A 27,364-nucleotide genomic window follows, 5' to 3' on the forward strand; every position below is an offset into this window, starting at 1 on the left:
CTCTTTCCCCGCCAGCGTTTTTAAAAAAAGTTGCCAGCCACCGCCAGCATTTTTGATGATTTTCACCTAAATTTGACAGCCCTCAGAATATTTTCTGCTATGAATATAAGGACATATTATATATCAAAATAAAGAACCAAGCCTCAGCTTTTAAACAAAAAAAAAAACCCATTTTATTCTATCTTCATGTGTTCATGTTTTATCACCATTTGAATGCAGATAGGTTTCATCAAAAATGCAACATTTTGGACAAAAAAACTGAGAAAAATGCATTTTTATCAAAGTAGTGCATTTTCAAGCAAAATACATTCAGATGTCATTATTTCACCTGTAAATAATTATATGAATAATTTAAATTGCATTCAATAAACGGAACAAACAGACATACACACACACACCTTGCCGCTGTCGCCTCTGGCTTGCTCAGTTGGGGACACTTAATTTCTAGCGATTATCGCCGATTTGATTTCACAGATACTATTTAAACTAAACTGAGCTAGACAATGACATCTCTGAATTCAATAATGAAATGCCTTTAACTGAAAATTGAGTGTTTAATCTTATCATTATACATTACTGACACTCTATCCTCCAATTTGATACTGTTAAGTGCTTTGACACAATCTGTATTGTAAAAGCGCTATATAAATAAAGGTGACTTGACTTGAGACACACACACACACACACACACACACACACACACACACACACACACAAACATATACACACACACAAACATATACACATATATATGATTATACACACACACAGGCTACATACATACATATACACACACACACACACACACTCTCTCTCTCTCTCTCACACACACACACACACACACACACACACCCCTATTCAGATCGACGGATCGGTTACAACTACAGATGTTTCTGTGTCTGTAAATGCATCTCTCTCACTGACTACATCGTCCCGATCAGATTCAAAATGGTCAAAGCATGATCTACATAGGCTATGATCTACATTATCTCTGATCCTTCTATTTATGCCGATCGTCTTCTATTCGCACCCTAAAGACCCGGAAGTCCCGTAACTCATTCAGGACATGCGCTAGGGCTTTCCTTACCGCAATACACCTAGAACACGGATTGCCGTAAAAACTCGTCAATGGCGGGGAAGCGTTGTCTCATAATTGACGAGATATCTCGTCAATGGCGTTGAAAGAGTTAATAAAACCGCTTATCACCTGCATTTGCGCTCACTATCGACAAACCAATCAAATTTGTTCAAAACTTTTTTTTTTTTTAAATCAGTCCAAACACATTTTAATTTTTATTCAGGAGTTATGTATATACAAAACTATAACTTTTTATGACAGTAGTTTAGTGATATAAATTTTTTTTGCAAATTTTCAGGTTGTTTTTTCCTCCCATCCTGTAGCCTACTTGCGCCCCCGCTGGAGAGTGTCCACTGCTCTATAGGGTTTAAGTCTAGAGATTGACTTGGCCAGTCTAAAACCTTCCACTTCTTGCCCCTGATGAACTCCTTTATTGTTTTGGCAGTGTGTTTTGGGTCATTATCTTGCTGCATGATGAAGGATCTCCCAATAAGTTTGGTTGCATCTTTCTTTAAGTTGGCAGACAAAATGTTTCTGTAGACTTCGGAGTTCATTTGCTGCTGCCATCATGTTACATCATCAATGAAGATTAATGAGCCCGTCCCAGAAGAAGCCATGCAAGCCCAAGCCATGGCATTACCTCCACTGTGTTTCACAGATGAGCTTGTATGTTTGGAATCACGAGCAGATCCTTTCTTTCTCCAAACTTTAGCCTTTCTGTCACTTTGGTAAAGGTTAATCTTTGTCTCCTCAGTCCATAAAACTTTGTCCCAGAATTTTTGAGGCTCATCTCTGTACTTTTTGGGGGGGCGGGGAAGATGTCAGTCAAATTATTTTTTACTTTGAGTTTTTCTTTTTCACCCAATGAACATAAGGATACTGATAAACACAGAGTACAATACTCTGGCTTTCTCTGTCTTCTTTGGAGCTCCTATGAAATTACAAGAGAAAAAATACTGTCAATTTCAACAGTATGATGAATAAATATTAATGGTAACACGTTACAATAAGATGTAATTTGACCACATTAATGTATTAACTAACAATATATTTATTACACAATTTATTATTCTTTGTTAATGTTAATAAAAATAGTCGTTCATTGTTCATGTTAGTTCACAGTGCATTAAAGTTTACAAACACAACTTGTGATTTTAATAATGCATTAGTAAATGCTGAAATTAACATTAACTAAGATTAATAAATGCTGTGGAAGTATTGTTCATTCTCATTTCATGTTAACTAATGAATCTTATTGTAAAGTGTTGCCATATTAACATCTAAACTGATACTTTAACCTGTTAACTTGTGTGTGTATATACTGTATATACCCGTATTTTAAGCTCTTTAACCTATAGTTGCACTGGCGCCACTGAAGTCATGCAGTAAGAGTGCTGCTAATTCAGTTTTAATATGCATCTAGAACATCTGCAGAGTTTAATGTAGCAATGTGGTCGCTCAGTTTTTCAAGATCAGATTTAATCGTGTAACTGTCAATAATAGATCTGAACAAAGAAATGAAGTGTTAACTACGCACAGGCCGTATTGATTGCAAATACAAAAATAAGACGAGTAAAGAAAACACGGTACTTTATTAAAATAATCACCCTTTACTTAAATATATGAACACAGAAAACCTCTGTTAACAGGTTAATGTAACATTTCCCATTCTAATGACTAGTAAAATAATGGCAACTTACTCTGAACACGGCTCTTCTCGGATAGCTGCGGAGTGCTGCGTCGTCTTGTTTGACCGGTGTCAGGGTTAAGGCGCAATACTGCCACCTGGAGGTCAACCAGGTACTATACCGGTATATCGTCACACACCAAATTAACACGATATCGATAATTGTTGCTTTGAATATCACTGTTATCGTCAATACCGGTATATCGCGACACCCCTAGTTTGTATAATCATTGTGATGGGACACACCTGGGCAACAAAATAAACCTGTCAGTCACATATTCCAATACTTTTGCTCACATGAAAAATGGGTGGGTTCAAACAAAAGGTGATATCTTCCAAGTTGTGTGTCAGATCCAGATGTAAATACCCGGAAATAAAAGCCAGCATGTAAATCTCTTGTCTGATATTCATCTTTTGATGTCAAACCCAAATGTTTTCAGTCTACAGCAAAAATAAAGGAATTGGCCTCGCTGTCCCAATACTTTTGGAGGGCAGTGTATTTAGTATATTTGGGTTACTTCTCAAACAACATTGTTGTCATGTAGCATGCTACGTTTTATCCTGGACATTTTTCTCTTGTTCTCTCCATTTAAAAAACAAATATATATATTTCAAAATAAAAATAACAAGTGGACTTAAATTGTACATGGGCTCATTATGGTCCCTTATTCTGTTGAGTAAAATCTCAAAATGGACAACTATTTAAACAGTTGGTATATTTCAAATATTTAAATGTCATTCTCTTTTTAAGGGAGTACTAAGAATAAACCCTAAGAAGTACAAGGAAGCTTTTGTCCCGTCTCCTGTGAGTATTTTTTCACCCTTGCACATACTATTGAACATATACAGTGTACCCTTAAGTTAAACATACTATTGAACTTTGAGTTGCGAGAATTATTACTCAGACAATCCTCCTCACCATGCATTTTCTCTACCCCCTGTAATTTAACCTCTACCACCTCCTTTGTTTTTTTTTGTTTTTTTTGTTTTTAAATGGAAGCTCAAAAGTGTAAACAATGCAGATTTACTTTCACTGCCGCCTTTGCTTATGTTTACCAAGGGGGCCAAATAGTTCTGACCACAACACAAATGGTTGCTAGCATCATGATTCTCATTCAAAAGTAACTGACCGAATTTTTTTGATTAGCAGTGGGTGTTGCTTTGTCCTAATTTTGATTGTGTAACTCATTTGATGCAAATTTTAATTGTGAATTGTATGTAATGTAATTGATTTTTTTTGGTACAGGATGGGTCAGCTGACATCTTTCTGGATGGGATTGCAGCTCGTAACAGGGCTCTCAATGGAGATGTTGTTGTGGTGAAAGTCCTCCCCCCTGAACAGTGGAAGGTACTTTATCAAAATGTGCTTAAATTTGGACAGTTAAGTAATTGTGAACTTATGATACTTTTCAATGTTCTCTACCCATCTATTCATGACTTGCTGACATGGATTATAACTTCTGGAGCAGAAAAACTTACTACCTCACATAACTCATGGTTAATTGTTGCCTAGCAGTAATTATTTCCAGAGAAATCAGTATCATGTTTCAATGCATGGCTTTGTAAAAGCCAGTATAGCAGTATAGTTTCCAGTCACCAAATATAATTTTCCTTGGACTTTTGATCTGTTTGTAATATTGATAATTAATAATATTTGAAGTTCATTTGCAAAAACCAGTAACTTTTTTTCAGAAATCACGTTTTTTTTTTATTGCGCATTCCAAGTAATATAATAATAACTTAAACAAATACAGGTAATTTACAAAACTAAAGTTCATTGAAAGTATTATTTATTAAATTTTTTTTTTTACACATTAAAAGTTTGTTTTATAGCAAAAGCAGATAAATTTCAACCAAAATTTCAGTATTTGGTACCGATACCAGTGAAAATCCACAGTTCTCGGTACCACATGCTAATTAAAAAACATTATTTTTAATAAAGTCAAACAAAAATATGTACAAAAATCAATGCCATTCTTTATACTTTATTTAAATTTTGTTTCAAGTTTTTCCGCAAGTAATAAAAGCATGAAAAGCAGTAAACAGTAAAGTTTCACCCAAATTTAATTTGTCTCTTAATTAATGAAATTTTAACACATTTAATTTTTTTGGTAAATAAAGGGGGATTTACTATTAAAAATAAAATATGGAAGAAATATTGTGATTTTTATTTCTTTAAAAATATATATATATTTTTTTTTCAACAGTAGTAATAGTATCACATACATTCTGCTAAATAATAGTAATATATTTCTGGCACAATGTCTTTAAGAAACTTTTATTTTGACGGATTGCCGTGAATACCTTTTTAAATTTCTGTGTGTAGCTATATATGACGCTGGTTTTACTCAAATGAAACTGTAAAATGCTCGTGAAGTGACTCTCAGAGCAGTTCTGTAGATGTTGTTTATGTATTTATGTCTTCATTGAGACGGCAGATGCTGAAATCACCGTGAGCGTCAGGCGCGCTTCAGTGTGTGTAGTTTAAAAAAAAAAAAAAAAACAGAGACTCGCAGAACATGGGGTATTCATATCTGAATCGACTTTTGCGGCTTAATATATACAGATAGTATATGTCGCGATTTGATTTAAGTGTAATGACCTACTTTTGATTAATTCATCCAAATTTTGACAAATTCCGTGCTAAACTGTAAATTCTGTTTTTATAACTGGATTCCGAGATTCCGTCTGTGTTTTCTGCATCGCGGAAATCATAGGGCCGTACGCGTGAAGAACCGGGTTGACCGGGTACTCTGTACCACCGGTACTTAAAAGAAAAAAAAAATGAAAACGTCACGGTACCAGGTTTTTTTTGTTACTTGGTACCGAAGTACCGGGTCTTTTGACAACACTAGATCATAGAGTGTATGGATGTGATTACATGCAATACACAGAGCTTTTCCCTCACCATTGTAACGCGCTGCTTTTGCAAGGCTACGTGAAAACGTTTCAGCTTTCACCTTTTTCACCCTGAAGATATCACAGGTTCATCAAGTTCGTCGAAATTATCCATCCTCTATCACTTAAGTCAGTTTTGACGAAACTATTCTCAGCTAGCATGTCTTTTCAAAGTGAAAGTAGCCTTGTCACCTGACCTGAACACTATTCGTTCTGATTCGCTAAAATGGATTTATCGGCTTATCAAAAACAACAAGGGCGCTTGTCGGCTTCTGCAGTAAAACGTGAATTTGCAATGCCTTGAAAGCGGACAATATCGGCTTTTTTGACAAAACGTGTTTAGGGTTCAGATATGTCGAGAATAATGCACAGCATTTTTTTAAAGTGGCGTTTATTGGTTTTTGCAAATGAACTCTTCATTTGTAACTATATGGTTATGTGTAATATGTTGTGTGTTTGTGTGTGTATATATCAGTGTTAATCTCAGTGTTGGGGAAGCTGCTCTGAAACTGTAGCTTGACCAACTACAAGCTACTCGTAGTTGAAAGTAGTTAAGCTACATTCAGGCTACCCTTCTGAAAAAGTAAATGGCTACACAAGTTACTATCAAAAAGTAGCTAGCTACATTGAAACTACTTTACATTTTTTTTTTTTATTATTTTAATGTTTTTTTTTTTTTTTTTTTTACATTCAACATTACAAATAATTGTAATTTATAAGTAAAATATAATGTTTTTGGGTCACACTTTATATTAGGTGGCCTTAACTACTGTGTACTTAATCAAAAAATAAGAACAATGTACTTATTGTGTTCATACTGTATTGCAAAACACTATTGCTGCTATTGAGGTGAGATATGGGTAAGGTTAGGGACAGGATTGGTGGTATGGGTAGGTTTAAGGGTGGGTTAAGGTGTAAGGGATGGGTCAACAGTGTAATTATAAATGTAACTAATGAAATTAATTACAGATGTAATTACATATAGGTATTTTTAAAAATATAAGTACAATGTAAAAGCATGTATGTACACAAGAAGTGCATTGTACCAAATGATTAATTTAAATGTAAGGCCACCTAATGTAAAATGGAGTGTCCCAATCGTTTGATTTTGTAAACTATCCGATACACACAATAATAAAATAGTTACATTATCTCAAACTGACTGTCAAAGTGCAAAATTGCTACAAATGTAACACCAACGCAAGAACAATGTATGCAACTTAAACTAGATATGGAGGAGTCGTAAAATAAGCAGGTTAAACTCACAGCACATGCAGTATATCAGGGTTTCCGTGGGGTCTTAAAAGGTCTTAAATTTAGTGGTTTCAAATTTAAGGCCTTAAGTCTTAAATTGTACAAGAAAGTCTTAATTATGATTTCAAGAGGTCTTAAATTTGGGGACTGAAAGACCAGAATTGCGATATGGCTGAATGTGACGATTAAACTTCAAAAGGCTACGATTTCATGAAATAAACATGAGCCCTGCAAGTTCAAAGTCCAGTGCTGCGCTTACTGCCTTTACCGGGAAAACAGTTATATTTGTGCCAAATGCGAGACCTGCTGGCAGAGAATGAATCAGTTAACATAGGTTAAAGATATGGGGGCAGAAAATGTATTGCCTATATTTATATCATTTCATATAGTTAATATCGCACGAAGAGTGCTGTTTTTTTTTTTTTTTCTCCAAAAGTCAGCATGATTACAAAAGTGATATTGATTTTACGCAACAGTTCAACAAACTGTTAATATTAAGAAACTTACATTTTAGACACCATATTTCCTGCTTTTGCTCTATTTTGCAAACAAAAATAATTACAAACAGCTACAGCACTGTTTTTACATCTCTGAGCAACAGAGTTGCTGAATGAATGAATCAACCGTTTAAATTATTCGGTTCAATCGCAATGACTCGCTTATTAACAGTGAATTACTGCCACCTACTGGCGCTTTTAATTTCACATTTAAAGTATCTTCATTTTTAAATTAATTTCAAACATCAGTTTTCATCGTTTTGTTTCAAATATCAAAACATTATGAAATTCAGGAATCAGCTGTCCACGGTAATCTTTAAGATACCAGCACAATAACACACTCAGAAAAATATTGTCTAATTTTCATTATCGATAAAATCCCAGAAAAAAAATCAAGATATAATTTCTTGTCAATATCGCACACTCCTAATTCATGTTATTTCATTTATATAATAATTTTATCTATAATTTGTATAAATCAATATAATAATTAATACTTTTGACTTATCTATTTTCTTAAAAATGGTTTAAAGGCTGAAATGTAAAATGTATCATTTTATAAGTGAAAACTTGTATCTGAATTGTAAATTATGCTTTTTACAGTCATTTTACAGTTTAATATGGTACTATATACATTGCCCTACCCCGCTCATATGGTATTAATTTTATTTGTGCAGGTCTTAAGTCTTAAGTCTTAAATTTAAGCTTAAAAATCCTGCAGAAACCCTGAGTATTTACTGACTGTGAATGGAGCTGCTCAGCTGCGCATGAACACTGCACTTGGTGGAATCCCGCCGCAACCATCCTTTGCTAAATGATGATTTTTTTTTTTTTTTTTTTCTGTTCGATTATTATTGTTCATTACAAAACCGTGGCGGAGTCATATGACAGTTCATCATTGTGAAATAGACATTTGAGATTTGCTATTATTCACCTCCTTTATGTGCTTTAGATCTTCTACGTAGACCGCATTTTAATCTTTGTTTTGCATAAATTACAGTTGATTCATGTGAGAAATCCACTCCTGCACATCCTTTGCAAAATCATTGATTTCTTGATGGTGGACAGACTGTAAAGCCGCAAGATGCGTGATATCACCACAGATGGCGGTAATGAACAAATTTAGTTTGTGATCTAGTCAGGAGAAGATGATGCGCTGCTTCAATGCATTACAGGCTCGTGACTCGTCAGAAAGCAAAACCGAATGTAGCATTTGGTCGTGCTACACCGCTACTTGCTGGAAAAAGTAGTTAGCTACTGGAAAAGCTAGACTGTTTTAAAAGTAGCAGAGCTACTGTCACACTACTGAAAAATGTAGTTACATTAGTAGCATCGCTACTTGTTGCTAGCTACTTGCCAACAGTGGTTAATCTTATAAAATAAATTCAGATTACAAATTTTCAGTGTTCTCTGCATATTATTGATAGAGTGCTGTGAAAATGTATTTGCCCCATCCTGATTTCTTCTGTTTTTGTGTATATTTCATACTAAATAGTTTTAGATCCCACTCTTCTTTGCAGAACTACTTTTAGTTCAGCCACATTGGAGGGTTTTCATGCTTAATCACAATTGAGATAATTTGGCAATGGGCAGTTTAAGTCAGAAGTTTTACTAGGCCACTTCAAATATATAATTTTCCTTTTTTTGAGCCATTTAAGGTGTTATCACACTTGGTCTTTTTCAGGGGTCTGAATGTGTTTTGTGTTTTTTATTATTTTATTATTATTTTTTTAAATTAATTTTTTTTTTTTGGCCCATATGTGAACACTCCAAATGATCTCAGATGCCTCGGAAGCGAACCAAACCGAAACCATCTCGGGATGTGGTCTGAGTACGGTTCGCTTTCGGCTAAAGGTATGGTTCGCTAAAAATGTGTATTGTGAACACCCATCGGCCCGGGCTAACTTGATTTTTCCATTTGCGAATTCCGATGTAGTTTGTCCATCAGATGTCTCTGTACAAATCAGCTGGTCATAATTGCTGCTGCTTCTGGCAGATCTCTGCAAATTATTTGCTCACAACGTACTCATTTTATTTTAAACCACTTCCAAACTGTGTTAGAGAGACTGTTGAACTGGCCAGTTGAAACTTTTTGATATACGAGCACGCACATCCCAGCGGATGCTAAACTACATTAGTCAACATTTGAAGTGGATCAAAAAAGGTCATCAAAGTTGTCCTAAGACAAGAACACATTTTGGTTTTAGGACAACTTTGATGAAAGGTTTTGATCCACTTCAAATATTGACTACTGTACACTCTCTTTAGCATTTATTGTGTTTCAACTGTCAAAAACACCCATGGTTCACAAACACAGTTGGTTTTGTCTCAATCGAATATAAACATCTGGGAAATAAATCACATGTGTATCAATAAACTGATCTGTGCATTATTGTACAGCAGCCTAATAGGAGAATCAGTAGAATCTATATTCATACGATTAATATGCTCTTTTTTTTTTTTTTTTCATTTGATTAGTACATTTCTTACTTAAATGCTGCATTTAAAGGGGTGGTTTACTGCTTTTTTTTCTTTGCTTGATTGTGTTTATGGGGTGCAATATAACATGTTTTCGTGTTTCGTTTGTTAAAAAACGCCTTATTTTTCATATATTTCACCTTTATTGTAAGCCGCTTTCTCCTCTGTCATTTGAATGACCGGTTGACTTCCTGATTCTCTGAAACCACTCCCTCAGAAACAGGCGATTGGCTCAGATTGGTTAGTTGGACCGGTGTGTTGTGATTGGCTAAACTGCGTACTGCACATTGTCTGGAAACTTCACGCCCATTACCTTCACGGGCGACAGCTGCATGTGCTGCGGTCAAATGTAAATAATGGTGTCAATATTGCCGTATCAGTTTGAGCCAGAATCAGACTCAGAAAGCGGTAATGAAGAGAGTCAAGCAGAACTTCTGCAAGCACGGCTCTTACAAACGTTTCTGAATGAAGTTTGCTGTTGTGATTTATATATCATTTTTTGAAGTTCGTAGACGTTTGTCTTATACACAAAATAGCATCGAACTAACTAGCCACTATAACCAAACAGCGTTGGCTTGTTTACGTTCTTGATCAAATCGAAAAATTACATCATAAAGTATACATGGAAAATACATTTACAAAATTAGTACATAATTACACATTCGCGTCCAAAATGTTTGTACACGTTTGTCATAGACACACGAAATAGCATTTAACTAACTGGCTACTAAAGCCAGCGTTGGCATTTGTTTACGTCCTTGATAAAACTAAAACATTACGTCTGAAATTATACATGCAAATACATTTAAAATGATGAAATCTTACTTACAGGTTGTGGCCCAACAACTGCTGCCTCTGTTTTAAAGTTGTAACTGCTCCATGTTTTAGTAATAGTTTCTGTGTGAATCCGGCATTGAACTCGTGTAGATTCTGGAAGCTGTCTTCCGCAAAATGCGCAGCACAGAGAGCTAAATTAGGATTGTAATTGTCAGGAACATAATCAAACATAAATTTTAACCATTGTTGACGAACAACAGCGTCCGTAGGAAGCCCGAACACAGAAGACCTGACAGCTGGGTGAAAATAACAGCGTTTTGACGGCATGGCTACAACTCTCCACTATAACTCTTCCTCTTCGACAAAGCCGCAGAACATGGCCTTGCCCCCTCTTTGGCATGTTCCGGAGGGAGGGGTTGATGCAAATTTATGGGTTTTTTACGTATGCAACCCGGGAAGTATCTCGTTGTAGTCCCGTATGAGTCGTTTTTGTAGGCATTAAACTTCCTGATTTTTAAAAGACGATATCTCCGCTTACGTTGAACTTTCAGCGCAGCAACTTTGCGGATACTGTTCATGCACCAACAGCAGCATTACACACTATTTAAAATGAAAAAAGTGAAATCGCAGTAAACCACCCCTTTAAGGATACCTGTACTGTACCTGAAAAAATAAGCAGTTTATTATATTTTATTTTATTTGTCCAATTTAATTTTCACATCTCATGTTCACATCTCAATGTCATCGATGCGTCCTTAAAAAGGCTTAAAATTTAATTTGTCAAATTTAAGGCCATAAAAATTACAATGGGGACAGAAAGACAATTGCCATATAGCTTAAAGGCACAACAGATGGTTTCATCGGGTGCACGCGCCTGCCCCGAAGTTAACTTCCGGTCTGTGTTTATCGGTCTTGTTAGTGGCGCCGGCTACAAACGCAGTTAAAGTGATGAGTAATGAAGTTGGGCTCAGGTTGTTGTGCTGTGGGATGTGTTTTCCATACATTTATTTATTTGTGGCTACCCGCCACAATATCAAAACTGACCGATTTTCCAAAAGGCTTTGTTGAATAAACATGAGCACGTAAAGCACGTTTAAAAATCAAAACGAGGTGCGGGTGTTTTTGTCACTGTATTTCTGAAGGAACACTGTCTTTAGAAAATGTTCGACGTCATTTTCATTTCATCTTGCATGTTACATGCCTGATAAAGCAGCGTTTGTAAGCTCAGCGCTGCCTGTGTACAGCCCAACAGCCGTTTGCGGGGAAACCTCTAGTTCTCCTGCTTTAAAGCACCTCCTGCTGGCAGAGAATGAATTTGCATTTTTAATAAGTCCTTCAAGTAGTTATCGCTGCTCAGTCTGTCTGATTTACACAGCAAACATATTTTGCTTATCAAAAAATGATCTACTCTAGGGGGACTTAGCTGTTGTTTAGGGCTGCAACAACGAATCGATTAAATCGATAAAAATCGATTACTAAAAGCGTTGGCAACGAATTTCATAATCGATTCGTTGTGTCGCGCGACGCGGAGACGTTTGATTTATTAAAAAAAAAAAAAAAAACTAATTGAGCGCGGAGCGGAGTGAACACACTCGGTCTCTCTCGCGCACGGATGGTAGCAGAGTTTGGCGCCTCATAAAAAAATAAAAAAAACGAGCGGAGGTAGAGGAAAGATACATGGCGGAGGCAGAGAAATCCGTGCGACCCAAGTCATCAAGGTGTGGGAGCAGGGGCGGCGTTTGCGTATGGCAGAGTATGGCAGTTGCCATACCCTAGCCCAGTCAGGTGCTGTGAAAAATTATCCAAACTTGAGTCGCTTATAATTCGTTTTTATTATTTTAAATCAGAGAGTTTTAAAAATAGTAAACCAATGATAAGCATTAAAATAACTTGTCAGTAAAACTTCGTAACGCCATTGGATCATCGAGCTCTCAGCGAGACCTCGTAACTTCACCCGCCTCCGTTCAGATTGACGCGCGCACAGCCTGGAGAAGATGAGATCTCTGCTTTTCGCAATGCAAGGGTGAATAAATAATTGGTGTTTGAATAGTACAGCGTTTTCTTTACTCAAACACTATGTCAGTAAAGGATAATGTTTTTGTGTGTTTGAAGAGTGGAGAAGAATTAGTTATTTGCTGTCTATATACGTTTTAAATATCCTGTACATTATGTGCATAAGCGCTTAATTTGAGATTTTGGCCAAGTGTATTAAACAACAAGAAAAACTAAGCGCCCATATAGCTACAATCAAAGTTATATAACCTGTAAAAGTTGATGAAAGCATAATGCACTTGCTGCTTCAGATAACAGTTACAGCCGTTCTAATGACAGACAAAACACTCCATCTCCGTCATTCTCTGGTCAAAAACATTGTTAACTCCATTTGAGCTTGATTTTCATATAATGTTAAGTGCAAGTGTCTGATACAATACCAACGCTAACGACGCAGTGTTGTTAAATTATTTAATTTTTGCACCCCAAAAAGTCTATATATTTGGCAGATGTAAAGCATACATGTGTATGTTTTTTGTGTTAGTCCATTTTTATTTTATTTTATTATTATTATAACAGCTCAGGGATGTTCAAGGAGCAACATGTTGGTGCACTTTCTAAAGATTTTAGTTCTGTTTTTGAATAAAGGGTTGGAAATGAATGGTTTTCTTTTTTCTTTTTTTTAAAATCCGATTCATCGATTAATCGAAAAAATAATCGACAGATTAATCGATTATTAAAATAATCGTTAGTTGCAGCCCTACTGTTGTTACTGATTCTATTTGGATGTCTACCGGAAGTTGAGTTAGGCCCACAAAAGCGCGCATGTGCAGTAACGTTTATTTTGTTGAAACAGTCTATATGTAAGTTTTCGCCGCTAGAGGACGCATATTCAAAACAAACAGAGAAACGAAGGCATAGATCAGGGTTGTCAAACTCAGTTCTTGGAGGGCCGCAGCCCTTTAGTGTTTAGTTCCAACCCTGCTCCAACACACAAACCATGTAGTTTTCAAATGAGCCTAAATGTCATGATTAGCTGGATCAGGTGTGTAATTAGGGTTGCATCTAAACTCTGCAGGGCTCCGGCCCTCCAGGAACTGAGTTTGACACCCCTGGCGTAGATCGATGATGCTGGGATTGAGTGTGGAATCACGGGGGCTGTTTTCATCCTCACAGCCGATGCAATCATGTCCATAGATGAGCTAATGTAGTAAAGACTTAAGGTCACTGTAGTATGAAGCAGGGAAGGGCTGAAAGTCGTGGAAGTGAAATGAGGACACTGGAGCGATTGCTAATGAAGGATGAGGGTGAGCTTTTATTATGCCACAGTCGCCCGCTTCCGCTTCTTCCGGTCATGCGTATGTGAGGTAAAACAGCGCTGTTTTATTATGCAAGATATATTTGAGTGTGTTGAAAGTTCTGTTATAATGCTAATCTGTGCGTTCGTCACCTGTCTAATAAAATGCATAACATATTAAAGTATGGCAAGTCATTTTAGCATTTAAAACTTTGGTTAGTCATAATTATAATTTGACTAGACAGAATGATACTTTTAGAGATCTGCAATTATAATTGCACTAGTAAGAAATCTCTAAATATTTTGACTAGTCAACTCCATTTAAGATATCTGTAATTACGTCATAGATAACTTCAATAGATACGTCACACATACACAAAGGTAGGGCTTGGCGATAAATTGATTTTATCGATTAACTCGAATGTGTAGTTTACGTTGATTTTGTTTGAATGAAAATCGGTTTTCTCTTTAACATCCGCCGTCGCTCCCTTCTGGGCTCCCGTAGTCCCGAATGGGCTCAGCCCTCCGCCCGCGCGTTTGCCATATTAGAGTTTAGGTAGGGTTTCGTGATCCCCCCGCAATCCGCCGCATCCCAATGTGTTCAGAAAGAAAATGACGTATACTGCGGAATGTGGATCCCTTAAAGCGGTGTTACTCATTGCGCGGCTCACAAGACTCATGCGGCTCGCCAAGCTTTAATTTGTGGCTCGCATGGCAGTAAATAATACGATGATATGAGCAAAACAGAGATTTCATAAAAACATTAAAAAAAACAAGCAGGGCTATAACATAACCCATAAAAAAACTCACACCGTGTCTACACCGGATATGAGCGTCACGGTGCGATCAGGGCTTTATGATTTCCGCGATGTGGAAAACGCGGACAGAATCACGGAATCTAGTTATAAAAGCTGAATTTACTGTATTACGCGGAATGTCATTGAATTTGTCAAAGTTTGGATGAATAAATCAAAAGTAGGTCATTACACTTAAATCAAATCGCGATATGAACTAGTATCTGTAAATGTTAAGCTGCAAAAATACCATTTAAATATGAATCCTGTGTGTCTCGTTATGAATGAATGCACAGACGCGCAGTTTCGTTTACTACACATACTGAAGCGTTTCAGCGTCTGCCGTCTCGCCAAATGAGGACATAAATACATGAACAACAATCAGTGTCTGCTCTATTACAAATATATATATTTTTTAAATACTCAAAACAGCGGGATTACAAGATGGAAATATAGACTAGAAAGATATTTAAACTTGCTCTGCCCTTACATCCATGACATTGACTCACTGCGGAGAATAAATACAAGATGGGAGGAAAATGTATATTTCTTTCCCTCGCAGTTTCATCATTGGGTGATCATCATACTGTATATAAAATTTGCGGGATTCAGGGAGCCGCTATTATGCATTGCAACTGCTTTTGAATGCATGATTGCTTTTTAGTTTCACTTTCACTTGAGAGATTGGCGACCACACGTCTGTGTTTATACTATGGAGCGGCAGTATTTACCACACATTTTACCAGATTAGATGTTTGTCAGTTTTACTCATGATCTGCAAATCATTCGTCATCGTCCTGAGTCATCTCTCCTTACTCTGTTTATGTGGTAAGTGAAATTTTATGTACTGTAATGTAACTGTAACAGGCAACGGTTAGCAATTGTTATTCGTTTTCTGTGCCTTTCTGAATACGGATTCAGGCTTCGGGCACACCCCCTAACCCCCACGATGTCATCGTCCATCGTTTATCAGAACTACCTCCTATCTACTGAATAGCAAGATGCTAAACTTGTGTTTAAAGAAAACTTATCAAAAAGAGTCACAATTTTATGTTTTATGTTACATTTTATGTTATGTTATGTTACATTTTCACTGTTTACAATGGCAGGGCCTGCCATCTTGTCTCTTTGGCTTGTTGTTTCTGATTGCACTTTAACCCCAAGGGGGAAATCCAGATCAAATCCCAGAAGGGAATATCAAAACAAAATAAAGTTAAAACTTGTTTTGAACAATTTCTTTGTCGTCTGCAAAAATCGGGGATTTTTTTTTTTTTAGGCCATATCGCCCAGCCCTAACACAAAGGTAATTAGAAATATCTCTTATTCCGTTTCGACTAGTCACAATTATATCTTAAGATATCTGAATTTTACCGGCTCTTAGTTGAATCTGCTGTTGTGTGATGTGCAGTGGTGGAAATGGCCAGAATTCACTGGGGGGACTCAAGCTGTGGGGGGGGTGTCCTACTAGTGCTCCTACTTAAAAACAAAATAGGAACAGACCTTCTGATCAATGACAGGAGGGTCATTCCTGGGATTCGGTAACATTTCAACTTGGAATATACATGTTTTTCAACTACATATGTGATTCAAATTCTAAATACCCCACATCATTAGTCACACATCAAACCTCAAAAAAATATTCAGCATATATTTTAATATATCATATTCAAAATATCATATTTTCCCACCTCGAGCATTAAATACCTTTTATCAATTTGAGTTTTTCCAGCTTTTTTTTTCTCAACCCCGTAACGGACAAAATGGGATTGGTTTAAAAAGGATTTTACACAGAAATTGTTATAAAACAAACATCTACCTACTGCTCTTGTGTCCCTGATAACAATTTAATGATAACATTTATCATAATTTTCACATTTTTATAGGACTGAAGCTAAAAATATACAAATTGTCTACAGTCTCTTTATTTTTGTAAAAAATATTTTTAATTTAAAATTTTAACTAAAAACAATTTTATTGTTTTAGCCCTTAACATGTCAGATGGTAATCAGCAAGAAATACTTTTACTGCTCCATTACTGCTTATTCTGCCCTCATAGCACGTGAGTACGCTCCATTAGACAGATAGCAAACATTTAGAATTGTTCTTTTCTTGGTGATTTATCCTTTACTGTAAAACTGAAAATATAGAAAATACAATGTAAATACACATTACAAGAAAACACATTATCCTGCTATCCTTGCTATTATCCTGTTTGATGACAGTCAACTGTTTGCTCTTATTCACAACCGTTCTCTTCAATAACAGTGTTCGTTTTAACATCAAAGAGTCAAATCACTTGTTACATTCAAACCTCCATAACAACTTGATTAACATTGGAAAACATTTGACTAAGTAATTTACAGAGCTAAACTGTTAAAGGATGCCTTTCTGAGCTGTGCTGTCATCATTCCTTTTCTTTCGTTTCTGAACAAAACCGAACGTCCGCGCTTCCGTGCAGTGAGATCGTGATTTCACAATAAAAGTCCCACAGGAAATAATTCACAATATATACAAATAAAATGGTAAAATACACAAAAATAGCATTTCAATTTCTAAAGGCAGCACACTGCTTAAGTGGACCAAAAAAGGATCTGAGACCTCTTTCAGAACCTGCGATAGTGTGAACATAAAGACAACTTGGTCCTTTTTCACTTGGTCCACCTAAAGAGGTCTGGGCATGGGCGTCGCTAGGCCATTTTTAGGGGGGCTTTAGCACCCCTACATTTCTGCTCAGCCCCCCTAAAAATCTTGCGATTCTTTCCCTTTAAATTTCAAATGAAAACGGCAGCAGACTTCGGCTCCTCCGCATCTTTCTGCGCGTTCTTCAATCCACAGACTGCGGTGGCGCAGAGGAGAGGACTTTAAGCAGCCTCCACTGCTGGAACGGCAACGGCATTCCAACGTCATATTGCGCGTTCGCGACTTCAACTGCTACTTCGTGGCGTTCTAGTGTAGTGTGTTCTAGCGTTCTTATGTAGTTAAATGTTGCGTTTTATGGTATATACCATTTAATTCCATCACTATAAGATTCTACCATTAGTCTTTCATTTAATCTGTTGATTATGTTTTAAACTTAGGCTAATTACGCTAAAGATTTTTTTCGACTACGGCAAAGCAGCTGTTCTCCGCTAGTAGACGTCACGAAGTAGAACGCCACGAAGTAGCAGTTGAAGTCGCGAACGCGCAATATGACGTTGGAATGCCGTTGCCGTTCCAGCAGTGGAGGCTGCTTAAAGTCCCTATTCACTTCACAACAGATGCGAATTTGCGTTAGGGCGGGGCTTCTGACAGGCGGCTCCAGTCTCGTTGCGAAATGGCTGACATGGATTTTGTTGACTCTTCCACTTCTTTCTGCACACTTCCTCTGAATAAACACCAACTCAACATACACTGTGTGCAGAATTATTAGGCAAGTTGATATTCTGGTCATATTTTTTTTTTCCAAGAACATTTTACCAATTCCAAACCACATCAATCTACTACTATTGATACTATTATTGATACTATTGATTACTACTACTAACTACTATTGATTTTGTATTTAATCATTTATAAGTGATATATAATTGCCCATGAAGGCTGAAAGTTAAAAACTCCTTATTTCAGGTGTGCAGAATTATTAGGCAGGTTTTCTTTTACAGATAAAATGAGCCAAAAATGAGATTGAACTCACACACATATACATATACATACATATATATCCAGGTCCATATAATTGTTGTAATTCCTACACGTTCACCTGATTTGGATGTAAATACCCTCAAATTAAAGCTGACAGTCTGCAGTTAAAGCACATCTTGTTCGTTTCATTTGAAATCCATTGTGGTGGTGTATAGAGCCAAAAATGTTAGAATTGTGTCGATGTCCCAATATTTATGGACCTGACTGTGTATATGTGTATATATATGTATATGTGTGTGTATTATTTTAACGGCACTAATTTTTTTAACGCACGATTAACGCAGCGTGTATTTTCTGTTTGACCCGTGGCCCAACCGTAGTTGGAGAAATGGAGATGCAGAGTGTTGCCAACTTAGCATCAGTGCAGACTCCTTTAGCGACTTTTTTCCCTTCAAAAAAGTGCCCAAACCTTAAGTTTCTGAGAATCGCCGGTACTGCTGCACGAGCGCGAAGTCTCTCTCTGCGTCTGCTCAGTTTCTGTTCAGCGCGCGGCAGAGAGGAGAAGCGCTTTAATTCAGTTAAACACACAGATATTATGTTGCTTCTCTAATTTTACATGCAAGTATAGCCGAAATCACAGCACAGCTATTGTCTTACCTTATGTGTATTTGATTTCATCAGACGACAGCTCGATTATCAGGATTTTTGTGCAGATTAACATCTTGGAAAGGAGAACTGGTTATGTTAATTGCGTTTATGGGTCGTGTTTCAGTCACTATTTCATATTCATTCCGTTGTCTGACAACAGTAAAATATATAAAATGAAAACAGTTTTAATGAGAATTCGCGCCGCAGGATGTCTATTCGCGTCTTTGCATTGACTTAACATGCAAATCACTCGCGCTTAACGCTTCATTCGCGTCTGGTATGAACGCACCATTAGAGGTGGACTTACCCCTGTGCTTTTATTCATTGTCTTCCCACTAGGCTTGCTGCGGCAAATGACATAACCGGTGTTGCGGCTTAACAACGGTATCACCGGCAACGGTGAGCGTGATTTCACCAAGTACAACATGTTCCTGGATCAACATCTTTGTTGATCCTGGAACGTCATTCCAATCAACCAATCAGATTTGAGGGATAACTTTTCAGGAAATGTAAGTTTTAGGCTTATGATCAGGGTTAGGTGCTTCGACACCCTTGTTAATCAGCTATCATTTCTCACTGATTTTAGGAATAAATTATGGGTAGGGTTAGGTTTAGGGGTAGAGATTGGGTTAAGTCTATATTTTTGGACAATAATGTTGATCCAGGATCAACAAAAGATGTTGATCCAGGAACATGTCTTACTTGGCAAAATCACGGCGGTTATGTCATTTGCCCACAGTGGCACCGCCCCCTACCGTAGTTTTTATGGTATTTATTATTTAATTTTTTTTATAGTAGTTAAAAACCATTTAGTTCAGTTATGGCGCTTTTCCACTGCATGGTACGGTACGGTTCAGTACGGCTCACTTTTGGGTGGTTTTCCACTGGGTATAGTGCCTGGTACTTTTTTTAGTACCACATCGGCCGAGGTTCCAAGCGAACCGTACAGTTACCAAAACATGACTTATAAACTCAGCTGATCACTGATTGGCCGGAGAAAATCGTCACTGCCTGCGTCATTGAACAAGACACAACAGACCCGCTAGATTTAAATCGGCACAGCCAGCGACGGGTCAAACGCAACTGTTTTGAATGAGCGCACCTTTCTTTTAACAACCAAAAAATGGCTGTTTTGTTGTCAGTTGAGGAAGTGCAGACTGTCCTCTAGTTGATAGCCGAGGAGCGGATCCAGTGAGAGCTTGGAGTGACGCGGAATGAAAGTTTTTCAGGAGTCACGGCAGTAGAGGCGGCACAACTATAACGACACGTGAATAATCCTGCCCACTCTAAAGCGGTACTAAACTGCAGTGGAAACGCAAACCGAGCGAACTGAGCCGTGCTGTGAACATTCTGAACCATACTGAGTCGTACCACGCAGTGGAAAAGCGCCATTAAAGAACAGACACTACAATTAAAAACTGAACGAGGCTGCTCAATGTAGCGTGCTGAACGACAGTCACATCACCGATCAGATTTCATTTATCATGTGAGGAGTCAGTTGAGCTGACTGATAAGAAAACTGAGGTGAGACAGACAAGACCATAGCGGATATTGTTTCAAAATGAAATTGCCTGTTTGGCAATATTTTAGATTTTGAAAAGCCTGTTCACTTTTGCTGTTTATCTAAGGTGATTATTGGAAGTTTTTTAAAAATATTAATTTCTTATTTAATTGGTTCCACAGTGTTTGCTGATTTTTACATTTAAACTTTGTCATTTATTTATTTTATTTGACATCAAGGTGTATGCTATGACTCCAAGCTTTCTTGTTGCGATTAATTGCTAATGTTTTTATCACTGTATACGGTATTATCACGATATTGAAATTTAGTTGCAAAAAGTGTTGTCATATTACAGTGTAACAGGTTTAATAACTTTTTTCTTATAACAAAAATATCTGATTCTGAACATTTTAAATACAATAAAGCAATACACAATTATAAAGTTAAACGTTTTACACAGATTAAAGTGCAAATGAATTAAAAGACCAATAGGTATCACTTTACAGTAAGAGCTCATTAGTTAACCTTTAGTTAAGGCATTAACATTATCAATGAGCAAAAGCTACATTTGCTACAGAAGTTATTCATCTTTGTTAAAAATAATACAACTCTTAGTTCATGTTCGCTTGGGTTCATTTAAAAAAAAAAGAAAGTTTATAACGCTTTATAATTATTTTGATTTTAACAACGTGCTATTAAATATTTGAATTACCTAAGATTAATGAACGTTTAGAATTTTTCATTAGGAGTTTAACTAATTAACTAATGTTAACCAATGAAGCCCTAATGTAAAGTAGTGTTGTCAAAAGTACCGACCGCGATACCATTCGGTACTGAAATTTTAAAAACGTGCATTTCTGAATAATTTTTAATAAATTATTTTCAGTATTTTGAAGTGCCCAAGATAATACAGTGCATATTCCTTATTGTGATGTATCGCTTTCCCGAATACTGGCACAAGTCTAGTTATGCTTGAGCTTCAACTTACAAACTGAAGACTGGGCATTCTCCTTAATGATTTTCTGGTAGAGCTCAGAATTTATGTTCCCCTTAATTATTGCCAGTTGCCCAGGTTCTGAAGCAGCAAAGCGTCCCTGCACCAGTACAATGATGTATCAGTATAAAAGACACTTGTCCACAACCTCAAACAGTCTCCAAACTCCACCATGGCCAAGACCAAAGAGCTGTTAAAGGACACCAGAAACAAAATTGTAGACCTGCACCAGGCTGGGAAGACTGAATCTGCAATAAGTAAGCAGCTTGGTGTGAAGAAATCAACTGTGGGAGCAATTATTAGAAAATGGAAGACATACAAGACCACTGATAATCTCCCTCGATCTGGGGCTCCACGTAAGATCTCACCCTGTGGGGTCAAAATGATCACAAGAACTGTGAGCAAAAATCCCATAACCACACGGGGGTACCTAGTGAATGACCTGCAGAGAGCTGGGACCAAAGTAACAAAGGCTACCATCAGTAACGCACTGCGCCGCCAGGGATTAAAATCCTGCAGTGCCAGACGTGTACCCCTGCTTAAGCCAGTACATGTCCGGGCCCGTCTGAAGTTTGCTAGAGAGCATTTGGATGATCCAGAAGAGGATTGGGAGAATGTCATATGGTCAGATGAAACCAAAATAGAACTTTTTGGTAAAAACTCAAAGAATGCTGAGTTGCATCCAAAGAACACCATACCTACTGTGAAGCATGGGGGTGGAAACATCATGCTTTGGGGCTGTTTTTCTGCAAAGGGACCAGGAAGACTGATCAGTGTAAACGAAAGAATGAATTGGGCCATGTTTCGTGAGATTTTGAGTGAAAACCTCCTTCCATCAGCAAGGGCATTGAAGATGAAACGTGGCTGGGTCTTTCAGCATGACAATGATCCCAAACACACCGCCCGGGCAATGAAGGAGTGGCTTCGTAAGAAGCATTTCAAGGTCCTGGAGTGGCCTGGCCAGTCTCCAGATCTCAACCCCATCGAAAATATTTGGAGGGAGTTGAAAGTCCGTGTTGCCCAGCAACAGCCCCAAAACATTATTGCTCTAGAGGAGATCTGCATGGAGGAATGGGCCAAAATGCCAGCAACAGTGTGTGAAAACCTTGTGAAGACTTACAGAAAACGTTTGACCTCTGTCATTGCCAACAAAGGGTATATAACAAAGTATTGAGATGAAATTTTGTTATTGACCAAATACTTATTTTCCACCATAATTTGCAAATAAATTCTTAAAAAATCCTACAATGTGATTTTCTGGATTTTATTTTTATTTTTTTCTCATTTTGTCTCTCATAGTTGAGGTATACCTATGATGAAAATTACAGGCCTCTCTCATCTTTTTAAGCAGGGATTAAAGTTCTCTGTCGCTACGACGGATTTCCGTTAATTGCAGCGAGTCTACGACGGATTTCCATCAATTGCAGGGTTCCCGCCTGTCCTTAATGTCTTAAATTTACTTTTCATAATTCTAAGGCCGTAAATAGGCTTACATTTCAAGAAAGACGAGGTGTATTCAGCCTGCTGAGGGGGATGTGATCAAAGCCTGGAGTGGAGAGAAAGCACGTTCCTCTCTCCGCTCAAAGCGTTCTGTAATCACTCCGCTTGGGATCCACTCCGGGTTTTCTGTTCCCGCTCACGGAAAAACTGCTCCGTGTTCCCTCCATTAGTTATTAGGGATAACAGGGGAAAAGAAGCATAGCGCATTGTTGTTCTGCCGGCACACCAAAAACGGCTGCAGCTTCTCACTGACCACATGGTAACGCCGCTCGCATCATTCACAGTCGGGTAAATCAGAGAACAGAGCAGAATTTCGGCGCGGGATTGCGGCTATTACTGGTAATAATCATTCTACTCATTCCCGCAGGTTCCGACGGAATGTATCACATCTGCACCTGCTTTTGAGTCTTGAGAACCCACTCGCGCGCGCTCATTTTCTGTTCACAGATCGCGATAAGGAGAGTGACAGCTTTTAATAATTAAGGGAGTTTGCAAATGTGATATTGATTTAATACAACAGATCAATAAACAAGTGCTGCATGATTTTGCTCTATATCATCAATGAAAATAGTTCTAAATAAAGTAACAGCTGAGCTGCTGCGCATCTCTAAAAGCAAACACAGCGGTGTTTCATTCATGAATGAAAGTGAGTTTTTGAACGAATCTAGTGAGTCAGTGATTCATGATTTAACATTCATAAAGACAGTCACTTGCTTCATTCCGGAATGAATCATCCCTTCGAACGAATCAATTGAATGAATGATTCAGTGAAGAAATCATTGACTTGCCGCCACCTGCTGGCGGTTTCGGTTTCACTTTTAGCGTATCATTTCAGTTATTTAAATTATTTAATATTACTGTATTCAAAATGTTATATTTAAAACATTAATCTCCACATGAATCTATGAATTTAATTGCACTCAAACCACCTCTCAGCCTAATTAACGTCTGAAAATGTACCTACAAACCACTTTTGTTCTGTGCCACCTGCAAATTAATTTTTTATTAATACTAATTTCATATGATTGGTAACTTATTTGTCTTATTCTACTTATTATATTGTTTTAAATAGAAATTTTAAAAAGCTTATAAATATACATTTTTGAATTTGACATAGATGAAAATGATGCCATTGTAAAGGTAAAAGGAAAATACCCATGTAAGTCACTTTAAGGAGTCAAATGTCACCTCTTATCAGGAAGGCTAATTTTTGATCAGAATTTTTGATTATTGATCAGAAGGTGCTACTAAATTTTTTAAATTAGGAGGAGACAAGCGCTCCTAAAAATAAAAGTAAGCATAGAGCCAAGTGTAACATATGAGATCTTAAAGAGACAGCAGCCTAAATAAACCTGCTGCTCTTTCATTATACAGTGAAGACTATCCAGTGTTTTTACAGTTGAATACATTATAGTTAGACCTAACTGAAAAATATTAAGTACTGATAATTTAATTTGTATCTTATTGTTTTTGTTTGTACTATTTATTGTCATTAATGTATTTGTTCTTATTTTATTATTTACTATTTACTTGTCTTATTTAGTTAAAATAAATTTGATTGTGAGTGCAAGTGATTGTTGGGTGGGGAGGGGATGTGGTCCATGGAAAATAGTCCTGCCACCACAGCTGGAATAAATCATAGAGGAAAACTGCATTTAATAAAATTAGAAAAATGCATTTACAAAGGTAAAAAGAAAATGCCCCTGTAAATCATTTTGAGTCAAATGTCACCTCGTATTAAGAAGCCTAATTTTTTATTGTTGATTAGAAGGTGCTTCTAATTTTTTTTTTTAATTAGGAAGACAAGCGCTCCAAATTACAAGAAGAAAAAAACAGCTCTTAAACTGGGTGTGTGACAGGTATGGCTGTGGAATGAGGTTTGGCCGAGGAAATATTTTCAGTCAAAAGATTTTATTTTGCATTAACCCCTCTTTAAGTTGGAGAACTTGCACAATTGCTGGCTGACTAAATACTTTTTTGCCCCACTGTATACACAAGAACAATTTTTTCACAGCACTGGATGTCTATGCTGTGACTTCAGGAATTTGTTTTCATGATAGAAGCTTCCACAATGCAACAGAATGACAGTGACGGAACAAAAAACAGATAAGAAAAAAAAGAAAAACAGAACAAGTAATAAGGAATAACAATATACAAATTGACAATTGTATGTACAGGTATATTATGTGCAACTGAAATGTAGACTCAAGTATGTGTGTAAGATAAGTGTATAAATAGTATGTGTTCCACAATTATTGTCAAGTGTTCATGAGATGGATTGCCTGAGGGAAGAAACTGTTTCTGTACCTGGCCATTCTGGTGCTCAGAGCTCTGTAGCGTCGACCAGACGGCAACAGTTCAAAGAGGGAGTGTGCTGGATGTGAGGGGTCCAGAGTGATTTTTGCTCAATCTGGATGAGTACAGTTCTTGGAGAGTGGGGGAGGGGATGATTCGCTCAGCAGTCCGGACTACCCTCTGTAGTCTTCTGAGGTCAGATTTGCTAGCTGAGCTGAACCAGACATTTACTGAAGTACAGAAGACTGATTCAGTGATGGCAGAGTAGAACTGTTTCAGCAGCTCCTGTGGCAGGTTGAACTTCCTCAGCTGGTGAAGGAAGTACAACCTCTGCTGGGCCTTTTTAACAATGGAGTCAATGTGAGTGTCCCACTTTAGGTCCTGGGAGATGGTGGTGCCCAGACACCTGAATGACTCCACTGTCGTTACAGTGCTGTTCATTATGGTGAGTAAGGGGAGAGCAGGGGGGTTTCTCCTGAAGTTCACGATCATCTCCACCGTTTTGTGCGTGTTGAGCTCCAGGTTGTTAAGACTGCGCCAGACAGCCAGCTCCTTAACCTCCTGTCTGTAGGCAGACTCGTCATCGTCCTGAATGAGGCTGATAAGTGTGGTTTCGTCTGCAAACTTCAGGAGCTTGACAGAGGGGTCTTTAGATATACACCAACGACTGCACAGGGAGAAGAGCAGTGGGAAGAGAACGCAGTCCTGAGAAGCTCCAGTGCAGATCGTACGGGTGCTGGATGAGAATTTTCCCAGCCTCACTAGCTGCTGCCTGTCTGTCAGGAAGCTGGTGATCCACTGACAAGACGGAGGTGGGCACAGAGAGCTAAGTTAGTTTGGGCAGGAGGAGGTTTGGATTGATAGTGTTAAAGGCCGAGCTGAAGTCCACAAACAGGATCCTCACATAAGTCCCTGGTCTGTTTAGATGTTGCAGAACATAATGCAGTCCCTTGTTGACTGCATCGTCCACAGACCTGTTTGCTCTGTAGGCAAACTGAAGTGGATCCAGCAAGGGTCCAGTAATGTCCTTCAGGTGGGTCAGCACCAGTTTTTCAAAAGGCTTCATGACCACAGACGTTAGAGCCACAGGTCTGTAGTCATTTAGTCTTGAAAATTTGGATTTCTTTGGGATGGGGATGATGGTGGAGCGTTTGAAGCATGAAGGGACTTCGCACAGTTTCAGTGATCTGTTGAAGATCTGTGTGAAGATGGGGGGCCAGCTGGTCAGCACAGTATTTCAGACAGACTGGTGTAACACAATCTGGGCCTGGTGCTTTCTTTCTCTTTTGCTTCCGGAAGACCTGGCGCACATAGTCTTCGCTAATCTGAATTGCAGGTGTGGGGGTGTTAATGGTTGTGTGGAGAGGTGTTCAGAGCGGGTGTGGGGTGTGGGGTGTGGGTGTCAAACCTGCAGTACAACTCGTTTCTGACCTTTCCACACTGATGCTGAGTCACTGGAAGAGAATTGAATCCTTATTTTTTTTCAGAATAATTCCTCTTTGCCACTCTGATCTCCTTTTCCAGTGTGTATTTGGCCTGTTTATACAAGACATTGTCCCCCTTCCTGTAAGCATCTTCTTTGGCCTGACGGAGCTGTCTAAGTTTTGCAGTGAACCACGGTTTGTCGTTGTTGTAGGTTAAATGAGGCCTGGTAGGAATGCGCACATCCTCACAGAAACTGATATAAGATGTTAGGGCTGAAACGATTCCTCGAGTAATTTGAGTAACTCGAATACAAAAAATCAAGGCAAATTCTTGTGCTTCGAAGAATCGTTTTAGTCTATTTACTAGGGATGCACTGAATTTTCGGCCGCCGAAAATATATGCTGCAGTGTTCAGGTTTCACTCTCATCACTGCGCCGCGTGACGCTTCGTTCAATATTCCGCTCTATCAGTGTGCATTCTGCTCATTTACAGCTCATGCTCACCGGAAAACCTAAGTCCGCTCAAATAACGCGTGATATGAAATTTCTATGTAGTATACTTGTTCCTGTTTGCAGTAGTGTTACTGTGCTGTGACATGCTGTAGTACAGCTGTACTGGGCAACGCTGG

At 37.8% G+C, this 27,364-nt stretch overlaps 1 protein-coding gene across 3 annotated transcripts in view; it reads left to right on the forward strand.

Annotated features, from left to right (window-relative positions):
• Positions 1–27,364, forward strand: part of dis3l2 (DIS3 like 3'-5' exoribonuclease 2) — a 163,866-nt gene that overhangs the window by 43,804 nt on the left and 92,698 nt on the right. For all 3 annotated transcript variants that reach the window (XM_058755132.1, XM_058755140.1, XM_058755150.1), the window contains 2 exons: positions 3,517–3,570; positions 4,012–4,113. In XM_058755132.1, coding sequence (XP_058611115.1) covers positions 3,517–3,570; positions 4,012–4,113 — 156 coding nt within the window. The remainder of the gene's footprint in view (positions 1–3,516; positions 3,571–4,011; positions 4,114–27,364) is intronic.

Source organism: Onychostoma macrolepis, chromosome 02 (genome assembly GCF_012432095.1).
Source record: "Onychostoma macrolepis isolate SWU-2019 chromosome 02, ASM1243209v1, whole genome shotgun sequence".
NCBI classification, from domain to species: domain Eukaryota; kingdom Metazoa; phylum Chordata; class Actinopteri; order Cypriniformes; family Cyprinidae; genus Onychostoma; species Onychostoma macrolepis.